The 16,496-nt window shown below is 39.0% G+C and overlaps 1 protein-coding gene across 2 annotated transcripts in view; it reads right to left on the reverse strand.

The window, feature by feature from the left end:
• Positions 1–5,382: 5,382 nt before the first annotated feature.
• LOC133652923 (aminoacylase-1A-like) overlaps positions 5,383–16,496 on the reverse strand; it is a 31,190-nt gene continuing 20,076 nt past the window's right edge. For both annotated transcript variants that reach the window (XM_062051874.1, XM_062051883.1), the window contains 8 exons: positions 12,010–12,066; positions 11,848–11,921; positions 11,719–11,768; positions 9,237–9,381; positions 9,093–9,161; positions 8,955–9,034; positions 5,925–5,985; positions 5,383–5,833 (listed from right to left, as the gene is read on the reverse strand). In XM_062051874.1, the coding sequence (XP_061907858.1) occupies positions 5,669–5,833; positions 5,925–5,985; positions 8,955–9,034; positions 9,093–9,161; positions 9,237–9,381; positions 11,719–11,768; positions 11,848–11,921; positions 12,010–12,066 (701 nt within the window). In that variant the 3' untranslated portion in view covers positions 5,383–5,668. The remainder of the gene's footprint in view (positions 5,834–5,924; positions 5,986–8,954; positions 9,035–9,092; positions 9,162–9,236; positions 9,382–11,718; positions 11,769–11,847; positions 11,922–12,009; positions 12,067–16,496) is intronic.

Genomic DNA, 16,496 nt, shown 5'->3' on the forward strand with positions numbered 1-16,496 from the left:
ATACGGCCGGGTTAACTTATAAAGTGCAATTTTAAACTTCCCGCCACACTTCCGGTTGAAAAAGCCTTCGGAGGATGACGTATGCGCGTGACGTAGCCAGTAGAACACAGATATGGGTTCTCCATTGAAGCCAATACGAAATAGCTGTTTTCATCATTATTCCACAGTATTCTGGACATCTGTGTTGGTGAATCTGTTGCAATTTGTTCATTGCATTATGGAGAAAGAAGCTGAGCAAGCAAAGAAGAAAGTCGGTGCGAAGCGGAGTATTTTGCGAGGGAAGTCAGCAACACAACACAGTCGGTGTTTCATTGTTTACATTCCCGAAAGATGCAGTCAAGATCGAAGAACTCGGACAACAGAGACTCTTACCAGGAGGACTTTGACTTCGTTAACAGACGCAGATGCGATACCGTGAGTACGCTTCCAAACATTTGATCGCTTGCTATAACTAGCTCGAGCTAGTAGCTAGGAGCTAGCATAACAAACACCTAGGTGTTTGTTGATTAATTTGTGGCATATTAAATATAAGCTTGGTTGTGTTGTGGCTAATAGAGTATATATATGTCTTGTGTTTATTTACTGTTGTAGTCATTCCCAGCTGAATATCAGGTCCCACCCGCGCGCTTCCAAACATTTGATTGCTTGCCCGTACATGCGTGTCATGTACGTAACCTTGGTTAAATATATAAGCTTTATGAACCTTGGGTTAGGTGAACGGTTCTTTGGGCTGAGTGAGTGTGTGTGTTGTGCAGGTGTTTGAATTGTATTGGCTGGTTATATAGACGGGATCCCGTCCATATTACCCACTCGAGCTATAACTAGCTCGAGCTAGTAGCTAGTAGCTAGCATAACAAACACCTAGGTGTTTTTATGTGGGATTAATTTGTGGCATATTAAATATAAGCCTGGTTGTGTTGTGGCTAATAGAGTATATATATGTCTTGTGTTTATTTACTGTTTTAGTCATTTCCAGCTGAATATCAGGTCACCCCCGGCTCTCACAGCATCTTCCCTTTCTGAATCGCTTCCACTCCCCACTAGTCCTTCACTTGCACTTTACTCATCCACAAATCTTTCTTCATCCTCGCTCAAATTAATGGGGAAATCATCGCTTTCTCGGTCCGAATCTCTCTCACTTCATGCGGCCATCATTGTAAACAATAGGGAACTTTGCGTATATGTTCAATTGACTACGTCACGCTACTTCCGGTAGGGGCAAGCCTTTTTTTTATCAGATACCAAAAGTTGCGATCTTTATCGTCGTTGTTCTATACTAAATCCTGTCAGCAAAAATATGGCAATATCGCGAAATGATTAAGTATGACACATAGAATAGATCTGCTATCCCCGTTTAAATAAAAACATTTCATTTCAGTAGGCCTTTAAGACCTTTGTTAGTTCGGAATCTGGGTTTAACGTGGTTAGTGGAGCTCCCCCTGGTGTTGTGGTTATGGCGGTCATTTATGTTAAGGAAGTAGTTTGACATGTACTTCGGTATCAGGGAGGTGTAGTGGATTTTATAGACTAGGCTCAGTGCAAGTTGTTTAACTTTGTCCTCCACCTTGAGCCAGCCCACTTTGGAGAAGTGGGTAGGAGTGAGGTGGGATCTGGGGTGGAGGTCTAGAAGTAACCTGACTAGCTTGTTCTGGGATGTTTGGAGTTTAGATTTGAGGGTTTTGGAGGTGCTAGGGTACCAGGAGGTGCATGCGTAATCGAAAAAGGGTTGAACGAGAGTTCCCGCCAGAATCCTCATGGTGCTTTTGTTGACCAGAGAGGATATTCTGTAGAGAAATCTCGTTCGTTGGTTAATCTTTTTGATTACCTTGGTTGCCATTTTATCACAGGAAAGGTTAGCCTCTAGAATGGAACCTAGGTAGGTGACCTCATCTTTCCTGGTGATAACAATGTCACCCACTTTTATAGTGAAGTCATTGACTTTCTTAAGGTTGATGTGGGACCCAAACAGGATGGATTCAGTTTTACCCAAGTGTATGGATAGCTTGTTGTCAGCGAGCCAGGTGCAAGTTCTACAGAGCTCAGCACTGAGGATTTTCTCCACCTGTGACTTGTCCTTGTCGGATACCAGAAGGGCAGAGTCATCCGCAAACAAAAACAATTCACAGTCGCATGCCGATGACAAGTCGTTTATGTATATTAGGAACAGTAAAGGTCCCAATATACTGCCTTGGGGGACTCCACAGCTCACCGAGAGGGAGGGGGGGGGGGGGGGGGGGGCACGGTGCCTTTTACCTCTACCACCTGCTCCCTCCCCTCCAAGTAAGATTGCATCCAGCTCCATGAGGTTTTGTTAAATCCGATTGCTCTGAGCTTATCCAACAGTATAGTGTGGTTAACGGTGTCAAAGGCTACCTAAGCATAGTCAGTGGCTAACTGTAACGTTAACCTTTTTGTATGTGTCTGATAACTTAAACGGTATCTTGTAGCCTACACCACTCCAGAGTTTGCAGGTCTGTCTAATAAACTAGTGCTTTCTTTCATTCTTTAGTTTATTTCGTACATGAACACACTTACAGCATAACACATCACAGTTTCATATCATTTCACTTTACATCATGTCCGAAAAGGAGTAGGAAGAAGTAAACCTTATTTAATCCTACCCCTTTCCCACTTCAGAGCGTTTACAAATATATACATCATTTACTGACCTTTTTATAATAAAATAACATCTGTGAATTAGTATATACAACAGTTTTGTAATATGTAATTAATTAATTCAGTCATTATTAATATACTGAGATGAAGAATATCTTAATTTCAATAAGGTTGAAAGTATTTCTCATAATTCTTCTTTGTACTTTGTAAGCACTATTAATTTGAACAACCTCTTAAAGTGGATCATATCAGTACAATGTTTAACTTCATTACTTAATCCATTCTATCATTTAATTCCACATACTAATGCTAAAGACTTAATAACAGACACCCTAGTCTTCACATTCAGCTAATTTCCCCCCTAATTCTATGCTGTGTCTGTCCCTCATTTTCCCTCCAGGACAAGGACGTTTCAGTCATTACTGGAGGAGGCCACACTGATGGACCCCAGAAGGATGTTCCAATAGCAGCAGAAGTGCACTTTTTGGAGTACTGTATTGTTTTCAGTTTTGTGCCCAAGGGACTGATTTTATTTAACACTATATTATTATTTATACACCTATAGTGATCAAAGAGACAGGTTGTTTTTGTGTTACTGTATATATTTGTTTTTCTGAAAAATCCCACTTAATAAACTTTGGGTAACTACAGTCGATATTTATTTATTTTATTTTACTTTTTTAGGGGGGTAACAACAGTCAATATTTATTTATTTTATTTTACTTTTTTAGGAGGGTAACAATCAATATTTATTTATTTATTTTATTTTATTTTTTTCTTATAAAATAAAAGTGAGCTTTTGTTAAACCAAATATTGTGTGTTTTTTTCCATATACAACAACCTATCTGGATTCGATAAGAGAATCGATAAGGAATCGGTTCGATAAGAGGATTCGATAATGGGCTCGAACTCGATAATTTCTTATCAAATATCATCCCTTGTAATAAGTGTCCTTAAATCAGTACTTCTCAAAAAGTGGGGCGAGCGCATGTGACCCCGGGAGACATGCTTTATTAGTATCATGCTGTTACACATATAGAAGGTCTTGATCCCTGGGCTCGGGGTCTTTCTGTGTGGATTTTGCATGTTCTCCCCGTGACTGCATGGGTTCCCTCCGGGTACTCCGGCTTCCTCCCACCTCCAAAAACATGCACCTGGGGATAGGTTGATTGACAACACTAAATTGGCCCTAGTGTGTGAATGTGAGTGTGAATGTTGTCCGTCTATCTGTGTTGGCCCTGCGATGAGGTGGCGACTTGTCCAGGGTGTACCCCGCCTTCTGCCCGAATGCAGCTGGTATAGGCTCCAGCCACCCCAGCGACCCCAAAAGGGACAAGCGGTACAAAATGGATGGATGGATCAAATGGTTCAAGTTGTTTAAAAAAATATTATACCGTATTTTTCGGACTATAAGTCGCTCCGGAGTATAAGTCGCACTGGCCGAAAATGCATAATAAAGAAGGAAAAAAACATATATAAGTTGCACTGGAGTATAAGTCGCATTTTGGGGGGAAATTTATTTGATTAAACCCAACACCAAGAATAGACATTTGAAAGGCAATTTAAAATAAATAAATAATAGTGAACAACAGGCTGAATAAGTGTACGTTATATGACGCATAACCAAAATGAGAACGTGCCTGGTATGTTAACGTAACATATTATGGCAAGAGTCATTCAAATAACTATAACATATAGAACATGCTATACGTTTACCAAACAATCTGTAACTCCTAATCGCTAAATCCGATGAAATCTTATACGTCTAGTCTCTTACGTGAATGAGCTAAATAATATTATGTGATATTTTACGGTAATGTGTTAATAATTTCACACATAAGTCGCTCCTGACTATAAGTCGCACCCCCGGCCAAACTATGAAAAAAAACTGCGACTTATAGTCCGAAAAATACGGTAGTTAAAATATGGATACATTTTATTTATTTGTTGTAATTTAATGTTTATAAGGATACAATGTTATGCAGAGGTGTATTTATAAAAACTTTATCGACAAAGGATACTATTTATAGTCACGGCAGAGAGTGGGGGTTGGGGCAGAACATTTTTTTTTCTTCCTGAGGGGGCGTAACAGCAAATTATTGAGAAGCACTGCTTCAAATTAACAATATTGCAGTATAAAACAGCGCGTGTCAATATAAACAAGTATCAAACAATCATACTTACATATTACTTACAGATACAAAGTCCCCAAGGCGGAAGCGTATTACAAAGTATTCAGTAACAAACGTGTCCGCATCACTCAACTTACTTCGTCATAAGAGTCATGCACTAAAAGTAATGAATTATTGTGACCACTAGGTATTGCCAAAAACAAATTACCACTCAACTTCAATTTAATTAAAGATTCCAGACAGTTAGTAATAAATAGTTTAGTGTTTTTCATACTATATCGTTGTTATCTGTTTGAGTATTATCACTGGATCAAACCTTTTCTAACATTAGTACAAAATAATACAAGTACACGCTATGATTTATGATGATATCAGATCGTATGAACATACATTTGGGGCTCCAATATCTGTATCGTATCGGAAGTTAAAAAGTTTTATTGCGACAACCCAAGTCATTACAGCATTTACTGTCGCTGCTTTGTAGGTTGAAGATTCTGCGTGCACGTTAAGATCTTTTAAATGACCCTTTGGATGACTGGCTTGTACTTGAAGCAGATGGTTGCTGGAGGTTAGACGTGGACGCCGCGGGACAAAAGATGTGTCGTCTCAAACATAGATCCAATGTGACCAACCTTGTAAACAAATATATTTATTGAATCGATATTTTCAACATTGTGAAAAGCTAATTTAAAAAGAGTACATTTTCACATCAGATTGAAACGAGTTTTAGCTACAATCCAACAAGCTCATCATTAGACCGGAGTCTTTTAAGACTATGTACACACACACGCACTTCATTGACAGTTTTCAAAGCGAGATGATTGGACTCACTGCACATACAACCTGAGACTTAAGAACACAATCAACTTTGCCAAAGGCTTCATACATACGTTCTTTGGTAATCATGATCAATGAACACTTAGGCCTCATCTGGAGTGGCGGCTACGTTGGCCAGAGCTGGAATGAGTTTTGCGTACACGTCGATGCCTTTCAGGAAGACGCGCTCGTTCAAATACTCGTTGTGGTCATGCAGCAGGATTGGCGTCTGGTTCATCGGGGAGAAACCAATGGCTGGGATGCCCACCTATAAAAAGGAGAGGCGGACAAAAGAAAAGGCTCAAAAATAAAGTAAAAATGTACAGGAGTCAAAATACAGAAAGTGATTAAACACTCACGGCTCGGATGAAACGACTGTCCGTTGCAGCTGGAAATATCTCCTTCTCTAACGTTATCTCCCTGCAGAAGACATTTTAGTCATAATCGTTTTGGTGTCGGCACCTTGTCTCAGTGTATAAATGTTCCATCCACCCATTGTGTGCCTCGCAGCGCCGCAATTTTGTGCCAGGCAGCACATCCATTGTGGGCGAGCTGATCGCTCTCCAGTCAGCACAGGAGTATCGTTACTGCTCAGTGCTACTTTTTAGTAGATTTTTTAAAGCCTTTTTACAGCAATTTTCGAGTTTTGCTAGTTCAATGAGTCCAAAGAAAGCAATGGACAAGCAATTTGTTGTTAAAAAGACATTCAGGAAGTATCCACAGCGTTGTCGACACTGCCTACTCCAGGGTCCAGCTGCGGCCTGGGCGTTTCAGTCATGACAAGAGTTTCTGGATAGCGTTTCATCGACCAATCGAGTACAGTTTTGCAAGGCTTACCGGATATGATATAAATTCTCCTTCCATACTGGCACTTTTACATCGTTGTCCGGAGAAAATATTGAATGAGAGATTCTGTTAGTAAGCAGGCTATTGTTTATTTTTTCTTTTGTAATATTTTTGTATGTATGTGGGTTCATAGAGACGGCAAGTCTTTGTTTAACATCCATTCCATGTAACACATCCGGCCATTTGTAGCCACAGTTGGATAATAATGCATTATTTTGCTTTATGCCAAGAAGCTTAACCAACAAGGTAAAGTGGATTTTGTTTCTAATCATTTTAACTACCAGGATGTTATAGTTAAGGAATTTTGTGATTTCAAACTGTGAGTGCACCACAGGGCGAGTGACAGTTTGTGTGTGTGTGTGTATGTGTGTGTGTTGGCAGAGCGGCTGCATAAGAAAGGAAAGTTGTTGTTGTTTTGAAAACGTAAACCATCACCTCCTTGTTATGTTTGTTCGATATACGTACAGTACTGTATGGCGCTTTATACTGTGTTCAAAGTGTACAAACTTTTACCAAAATATGTACTTTTGTCGAGGCTGGAGAAATTTGCTTCAATATAGGAACTGGGGTTGTACGGTATACCGGTACTAATAAAGTACGACGGTACGAATGAATTAAAAAAGGTACTATATTGCCTTTGAAAAATACCGGTACTTTTTTTTTCCATCGACTTTATGCACGCAGTGGTGACAATGCTGGCATAAAAGCTGCGGTGGAAATTCGTCAGCACACGCACACACAGCATTTGCAAGCAGAAACAGCGTGGCGAAAGAAGAGGGAGAATGGTTGTATTTTGGATTTAAAACTAATGCTAAAGTTGAAGTTATAAACTGAAGCACCGCTCTGCAAGTGGTGCTTTGAAACAGCTAACGAATAGCTAGCTAGCGGCTCAAGTCTCTCTGTAGTGTTTTACTGTGGCTACTCCTAAATCACTCGCCTCTATGGTGACAAATAAACTGTTTCTTACAAGTATCATCCCTGCAGGACGAGGACTAGCTAAACATGCTTCACTACACACCGTAGGATACAATAGCTAACTGCAAACAGCAAGCTAGCACTTTTGAAAGTAAACAAAAGGGTGGATCTACTCAAATATCGGCAGTAACGATATCATGTACAAGAGCCGTATCAAGTCAATACAACAATGATTATACCAACATTTTTTATCATCACAAAATCTTTTAAAATTTTTATTAGGTTTATAACTCAGGAAATACGCCCCTCGACACATGAAAACTTTAAATATGACGGAAGTATGACCCCGTAACCAATCGGTATCGGATACATACCCCAATTTGTGGTATAACCCAAATCTTATGTAAAGTATCCAAACAACAGAATAACAAGTAATTATTACATTTTACCAGAAGTGTAGAATAGATAGAACATGTTAAAACAGAAAATAACCAGATATTAACAGTAAATGAACAAACAGATTAATAATCCATCCATTTTCTACCGCTTGTCCCTCATAATTTTGCCAAAATAATACAATGGGAAATGACAATCTGTTACTGCATACATCAGCAGCCAAATTAGGAGCCTTTGTAACCTGTTTGCTTACTTAATGAAAAACATTGTGATGCGAACGTAAAAAAAAAAGATGCATAGAAAAACCTTACATATAATAAAAACAACGTTGAACTGCAATATACTGTAGAAAATGTATACATGTTAAAAAGCTAAACGTATCTGCAATGTGATGCACATAAAAAACCTCAAATATTAAAAAACTACATTTACTTAATAAAAGAGACGTTTTCTAGTATGTTCACTATGTTATTTAATGCAAAAAAAATGTTTTGATTGCAATAAGAAATGTATGTTTAATGTATCACAGGATGTTTTATTAAAATAAAGCCAATATTTTTTTTTGTGTTCCCTTTTATCTAAAAAAGTATCGAAACACATTTTGGTACCGGTCCCAAAATATTAGTGTCAGTGTCAGTTTACACTGTTGCTGTGCTGCAGGAATATACTCCACAGTCTCCACTTTGCTGTTTTTGTATTGCCCTCAGTCTCCTCAAATAACATGTGTCTCCTTACCTTTTGCCAACAGAAATAAATACAAGAGAGAATTGTTCTCCTCCATTGTTGTTTGTTAGTGTTCCGACTGATGCGGTAGATGTTTTACGTGAGGAGATACCTTTGCAAAGTAACCGAGGTTGAGGAGATAAGTGTTGGTGCCGTCTAGTCTAGTGGAAAAGGGCGGTGCATACATTTCTGACACCTTTCAGTAGGGGTATTAACTAACATACAATATGCTATAAAAAAACACTTCATACAGTACACATTATGTAAAAATCAGCTAATTCACACAAATCATGATAAAGATGTTTTTTTTCTAAGATGAATGATGAAGTAAAAGGTCTCAGAACTAATGTCTCTGTAAAGTCATTAAAAATAGCTGAGGTGAACCTTTAAAAATGCTGATGCGGCCTGACATGAACATGAGTCATAGCCAAGAGTTATATTAGAATAGCGTGCCTGCTGGTTGTGTATTGTGTGTCTGCCAGATATGTTGTGAGTTCAAGAAAACTCACAATTCTCTGCAGGCTTGACTGAAGGCACTCCACCAGGGGTCACTCTCCTTTGTGGACGTCATGTTCTGGTTCATGTGTTTCTGCACAAAAAGCTCACTCAAGTCTTCGAAAAGCAGCTGAGCTAGCCTGAGGACTAACCTGAGCAAAATCATAAGTGACATCGTCGCCTGCTTCCTTACACCAACGCTGGATCACCTTCTCGAACTCCTGACGGGGTAAGGTCAACGCATGTGTTCGTTAACTTGTTAACACCTGCAGACGCACACTTTCCCAAAAACATACCTGTAGATTTACTGTTGGTGGGATCCTCAAGTCAAAGCTAACATCCATTTCCGCCGGGATGACATTGTAGGCAACACCTCCTTTAACCATGGTCATGTTTACTGTGGTGACATCACCCAGCGTGAAACACTGGCTGGTATTTAGCCTGGAATTGACATAAATCTTTATCAAAACTAAATCTGCGGGGGTTGGTTACAGCCACAGCTGTTAAAGGCCAGGTTTTTTGACCCCGCACCACTGAGAGACCCTGGCAGTTAGCAGTGTTTTTTAACCATAGGGCTGTGGCCCATTATTGGGCCACGAGTGCCCCCTAGAGGGCTGCCAAAAAATATCAGTTTTTCAGCTGTGATCCATATGGGCCGCGGCGGTACTTGGATGTAATATGTTTTTCAACCACTAGTGGCAGTAATCACAATATCAAACAAACAGATGAAGCCTGAAGCTAAAGTCATTAAGAAGTTTCTTAAGCGCATAAATTATGACTAAAGTGGTGAAGCTGTGTTTTCATTCGCACAATAATTTTGACAAAGTTAGAATTTATGTATTTTAGCCCTGTGTATTTGTTTGAACATTTAATTTTCATCAGTTTTTATGAGTCCCGTATTTAATTAGTATTTTTTTTGTAATCAACCTGACCTGAGCCTTGAAAATAATCTGTGATCAACACATGCTTTCATATCATTTGACAAGGCCGTTAACCTGTTAAAATGTAAGTAGGTTAGATGTAACAATTGAATATGAATAAAATCAAGACTAAAATGACTAAATCTGAGTAAATATTTCAGTTGACCCCGGGGACCCTTTGTAGTGGAAAAGTTGGGCCCCGAAGTAAAAAAGGTTATGCACCCCTGTTGAAGACTAAAGGAGACTTTTAGATTAATAGAATATAGGTGTTAATTGCAGCATTTACCGTATCATAAAGCCTGGTGCATACTCTATCGCCATGTAACTTGTGTAAGCGACACCGTCTTGCCCCATCCCCCTGCAAACCTTCCCGCAAGCCTTGCGTACACCTCCCAAAAATCCTAGGTTCGCGTCGGCAGCGACACGGTCCGCAGAGCTGTGATTGGTCAGGTTTTGAAGAGAAGGTTGCTGACCGCAGGAGAGCAGACATTGTGCTTGAAATGTACTAATTATTCTATAAAAATTAAACATTTGCATTCAAACTGTTCTTGTGTAGGTGCGCCATAAAAAATGATTACTTAATGTGTCGTTTTTCAGCTTATCGTGTTGTTTCATCCAAAAGAAATCACACAAATGGCAATCTTTAAACTTTTATTTATTTAATTTATTTATTTGTGCTAACAATAGGTTCAGTTCCGACACACATTCTTTCCCGTGCGCACACGTGTTTTGCTCTCTCACACAGACACACAACACTAGGGCTGTACCAAAACTAATATATCAGTAACTACCATTCAGGACACCGAGATCATGTCCTCTGTATTTTTAAGTGACAAAAAGAAGACTATATGACTGACTGCAAATATACTTTGTGTAAAACTTTGTGTGCACTGTAAATCACCGTGCGGTAGAGCATCGTTTGTCAATAAACAATCCTTGGCCATTCGCAGCGCGCTCTAACTCCAGACACCATAGCTCGACAGAAAGATGGCGATAAATTGGCTCAGTCCATGTATTGTCCATCAAGGCTCTTTGGCAAAATGGCCCAATGACAGGTGACAGAGGCCCAGAAGTCCCGCCCACGCATGTTTTAGCCCTTCCTCATCCATTAATCTTTAATGGTGATCAGTCTTTTAGCGCGGCAGAGAGAAACAACATAGGAAAAACATAAATAGGAGAATTCAAATAAAAACTAAAAGGTGGTGCAGAAAAATGAGATAAAAAAAGAAAAGCTTTAGTGACAAACTGCTAATAGCAGAAAAATTAAGATGTTTGACAGCAGCTACCTCAGTGTGTCCCTCAAAGCAGCAGCTGCTCTGTGCATTGCTCTGACAACGGCGCATGAGGAGATAGGAGGATAAAATATTAAATGTTGATGAAAATTCAACTGCATATTATTAAAGAGGGGATATGTATTGTGGTAAACAGGTCTGCCTTCTTCCAGCATGGAATGGATGTGGATAAAACATTCTTAAATGGTTCAAAATGGTCACTTATTAAACTTTAAATGAAATAAATAGCAAACAAGATGGTGTGGTGAGTTATAGCTAAACATAGTTATCTAAAGTATTGGAAAAACAATACTTTCTGGGGACACTACCCTTCAAGTTTTGAAAGAGAATTGCAAGTCACAAGTCAGCTCCAATGAAAGAACTATAAACCAACCAAGACGGCGTCAGAGGGGACGCAAGTTACGTGACACGAGAGTATATCCCAGCTTCAAGCTGCTTTAAGCATTAAAATAAAACACAAAAGCCATGTTAAGCAATATTATTGAACAATTTATGTTGTTCAAATATAAAAAGTAGCTGTTTTTTGAAACAAAGCAGCATATGAGCAGACATTTTTTCAGCTTTACCTGTGTTTTTCCGTCTCTCTGAAATCCAGAAAAGAGTTGATCACCTGGCGCTGTAAAAGAGACAAAAGGACCCACGTTGCGCTTGTCTGTTAACTTAAACGTCAACATAGAAACGCAAGAGAAACTAACCAACTTCTCGGCAGCTGTGTTCTCCACAAACCTAGAGCCATGCCCGGGACTGCCTGGACAGTGGATAGTTATCCCTAAGAGACAACAGTGGATTCAACATCTGTGCTGTCGTCTTAGTATTCTTTTTTTGTATTAAGATCAGAGTTGATTATAAGTACTCACACCAGGGATTTCTTTCTCCATAAAAGACAGTGAAGGCATTCTTGGGGTTGGCCAGACCTATACAGCAGAAAAGGAGTATGATTCATAAAAAGGAATACAGTACATACATACAGTAGGTCACCTGGACAAAGCACATTGTGAATACGCATATGTACCGAAGAAATCTTGGACAAGAACTTCCTGGCCTTTGCCTGAACATTAAGGATGGGTTTTCAAAACATACGGCTGAAGCAACTAAGTAGTAGCACACAAAGAAGCACAATAACATCCAGAGAAGCCTTGTCAGTCTCCGGACCTGAATCCCATAGAACAGGGGTGTCAAACTCAAATACAGAGTAGGCCAAAATTTAAAACTGAACAAAGCCGCGGACCAAGGTTAAACAAATTAACCTTTTAATAGGGACCCAAACAAGTTTTGCATTGAATATTGAACAAGCAAGGCTTATATAACTTTATAGTGACATGCAAAATCGAGTTTCACATAATAATATTAATAATTAAAAAATATCAATGGCATATCAAATACAATTTAAATAAAAAATTGAATGCCTCTTTTCTGTTTGCAGCCTTCTGAGGTAAATATCAACATTAACTTTTTCCACAGGCTAATAAATTTGAAAATAAAATAATGAATAAACCAACCATTCAGGACTTTAAACTGCTCAGTTTGCAACACACTGATTTAATCTGATGTGCCCAAGCCAGATACCTGGCATCTTTTCTTGGATGCTAGTTCATTAATGTCGGGGCTCAGGCTTTGAGCTGAGGCAACCTTCATTATCGAACGAAGGTGTTCATCAGTCATTATATCTCATATTCCACCCGGACCACAATCTTGGGGGCGTGCCTTAAAGGCACTGCTTTAATTTAATGTCCTCTACGAGCTGTCGTCACGTCCGCTTTTCATCCATTCTAACAATGTGCCGGCCCAGTCACAAGATATGTGCGGCTTCTGTACGCACACCAGGGATGTGTGGTATCGATATATCGATACTCACACGCTACTCATTTGGCATCACTTTTCTGAAAAAAGTATCGATATAAACCAAAAAACGGTGTATGGGGGGTGCAAGCATCACATTCAAATGTTTTTGATGACTTACTTAACTTACTATGTGCTGGGACACCCCTGTACCTGGTAGAGTATAGAGCTGGCCAAGTCACGTGACAGGAGACAGCGAATGAGCGTCGTCAACGTGCAACACACACACAGCCAGCCATATTCAGTGTTGTCCAATTGTTGACTTAAAACAGGCGTTGTTGGTTTTTTTTTTAGTAATGTTTACTGAATATTTTTGTTTAAATGATTATCCTAAATTCAAATAATTTCCACACAGGGGAATTGACTGTTAGTTGAAAATTGCTTGAGTATTTAAAACAAGATAAGAAAGAGATACAATTTGGAGATTCTTCAATTTGCATTACAGTTTTATTTTTTTCCAAGAAAATCTTGAATATATGATTGAATGTGATTTTGGTTTTAATCTGTAACATGATTTCTTACATTTCGAAAACATTAGCCTATTTCATATTTCATTAATTGCTAATTATATCACAAACTTTAAAAAATAACTGCAGCTTCTTGCAATTCAAATTTGACTGTTAATTGGAAAGCTCTAATACAGGGATGTCAAACATGCGGCCCGTGGGCCGGATCAGGCCCTCGAACAGGTTCAATCCGGCCCGCGAGATGAGTCAGTGTAAAATTGAGCTGCATTTTAAAATTAAATAAACTGTTTTTCTAAATGTGTCCACTGGATGTCGCAATAGCAATTCTGCTAGGCAAGCAAATTGTTTATATTGGGGCGAGCAAGTATACCAAGCAAGAGGTACACAGTAGCGGGGCTGGGACTCCTCCCCCCTGACCCAACGTAAAACACACAGGAGTAAAATAAACAATTGGTAACCCCACTTAAAATGCTGCATGAGACACATTGATATGGTTCTGTGAAAATTAGTTTCTTCTGTGAAAATTCAAAGAAAGTGAACAGTGGAAAGACAAATGAGGTAGTTGATACATAGAGGAGTTTTTATTTATGCTTTCTTATGTTTTTTGTTCAATCCTACATGGGCTGTGACTTAAAGTTGAATTGCTTTGTAGATAGACTGAGATTAAGTCTAAATTCATTGTGTTCTTCATGGAGTTTTTGAAACTGTACCATTTTTTCCCGCAGATTTTTCAACTAACTTGAATTGTTTTGTCAAGAGGATCATATGTGATATGTCCTTTTTTCAGAATGTGCTTGTTCTATTTTAGGCCAAAGTAAAACCAAGAAAACAATCTGAAGTTGCCGTAGTTGTATTTTAAAGTTATTATGCCATGATTTTACCAGTCCGGCCCACGTAGGAATAGATGGTTCTCCATGCGGCCCCTGAGCTAAAATGAGTTTGACACCCCTGCTCTAATATTTAATTATTATTATATATAATGTATAGTTATTATTATATATAATATTTAATTTACTTTTCATATTTATGTTATTTATTTTAATTTTACTTTTATTATATATTGACCATAATAAATGTGGTATAAATGGTCTGTATTTGTCTTGTGATTTGTCTTAAATAATAACAATAGTAATAATATTTTTGACTGACAAAAAATTGCCAATAAGAAATTATTGGTATCGGTATCGATGAAAATGCAAGAAAAAGTATCGGTATCGTATCGAATCCTAGAAGTGTGGTATCGCCCATCCCGAACGCACACACACACGTGAATGCAACGCATACTTGATCAAAAGCGATACAGGTTACACTGAGGGTGGCCGAATTAACACTTAGAAATATACGCCACACTGTGAATCCACACCAAACAAGAATGACAAACACATTTTGGGAGAACATCCGCACCGTAACACAACATAAACACAACAGAACAAATACCCAGAACCCTTTGCAGCACTGACTCTTCTGGGACGCTACATATACCCCCCCCCCTCCCCCCCCCCCCCGCTATCACCAAACCCCGCCCCCCACACACACACTGTGTAGCGTCCCGGAAGAGTCAGTGCTGGAAAGGGTTCTGGGTATTTGTTCTGTTGTGTTTATGTTGTGTTACGGTGCGGATGTTCTCCCGAAATGTGTTTGTCATTCTTGTTTAGTGTGGGTTCACAGTGTGGCGCATATTCCTAACAGTGTTAAAGTTGTTTTTTACGGGCACCCTCAGTGTGACCTGTATTGCTGTTGATAAAGTATGCGTTGCATTCACTTGTGTGTGCGTGCAGCAGCCGCACACATCTTGTTACTAGGCCAGCACTTCTTGGACTGAATGAAAAGCAGACTTGATGGTTTTCGAGAGGGGCACTGAAAGTTGGGAAGTATGAGAATTAGCGGTGAATGCGGTGTTACCGCGGCACCGCCGCTGTATATAATCGGCGGGCCAGCTCTAGTGTTAATTTGATATCACCTCAAGGGCCAAGTGAAATTACACGGTGGGCCAAATTTGGCCCCCGGGCCAGAGTTTGACACCCATTATGAGGAATTATGATGTCATACTGATAAATTTGATGACATTAAGGCAAGATTACCCGTACTGTGGTGTAGGTGGGTTAGGATGAGAAAATCAAGTGCTCCTTTCCTCAGCCTGTCGTAAACTTCCCCTGAGCTCACGGCAAACAAACACGATGTCAATCGTGTGGGACATTTTGCGTACTATGTGCACCAAATAGTACGCAACATCACGTTTAAGAAAAAAAAAATCACACTTAAACACATCAAACCTTATTTGCCACCTGAAATGCCAGCTTCGTAACAAATGTTTTGAAAGCCTACGAAGATGCCTGTGCTGCTCAAGAAGCTTCTCCAGAGAAAAGTGAGCACAAAATATAGTAAAATCTAAGTTTGAAAAATAATATGTATAAAAAAGTTAGTGAGTACTGTCTTGAGAAGTATGAAGTTATCGGTAGCTTGAAAAAAATATATTGTGCATCCTTTTTTTCCACTCTCAGTCAAATACAAATGTATTTACTGTACAACCTTAATGTTTCCCCTTTTTTAGCATTCTGTCACGCTCCCTTACAATAAACCTACCATAGAAATCCTGGAGTGTTTGTACCTTTTTCAGTGGGTTAACCTACAAAATTAGCAAGGGATCAAATATATGTTCCCCATTTCATGTCTATTGAATCCTGTGCCTTCTGTGAATATTGCATGTCAGAGATGAAAAAAAATATTTTATTTACTTTGTCTTTAGAGGACTAATAAAAGGTTCCACTTCTTTAATTAAATTGAGTAAAAAAAAAATTGCAATAGCGACTCTTCCAGATGATTTTTAATTGAGATAGTCCAAGAAGAAGATCATTAAAAGCAAAATATTGGCAAAGACTTGAGGGCAAAGAGTAAAATAGACGAGGGTTTAATGATTATTGCATCACATATTATATATTTAAATCTTCTTACTTTTGCTTCATGAGAGACTGCTGAAATGGCTTATAGAGCTCATGGCAAAAATAATTGCTGTCATGGTTTCCCACAATTCATATAGT

Source organism: Entelurus aequoreus, linkage group LG01, assembly GCF_033978785.1.
Source record: "Entelurus aequoreus isolate RoL-2023_Sb linkage group LG01, RoL_Eaeq_v1.1, whole genome shotgun sequence".
NCBI classification, from domain to species: domain Eukaryota; kingdom Metazoa; phylum Chordata; class Actinopteri; order Syngnathiformes; family Syngnathidae; genus Entelurus; species Entelurus aequoreus.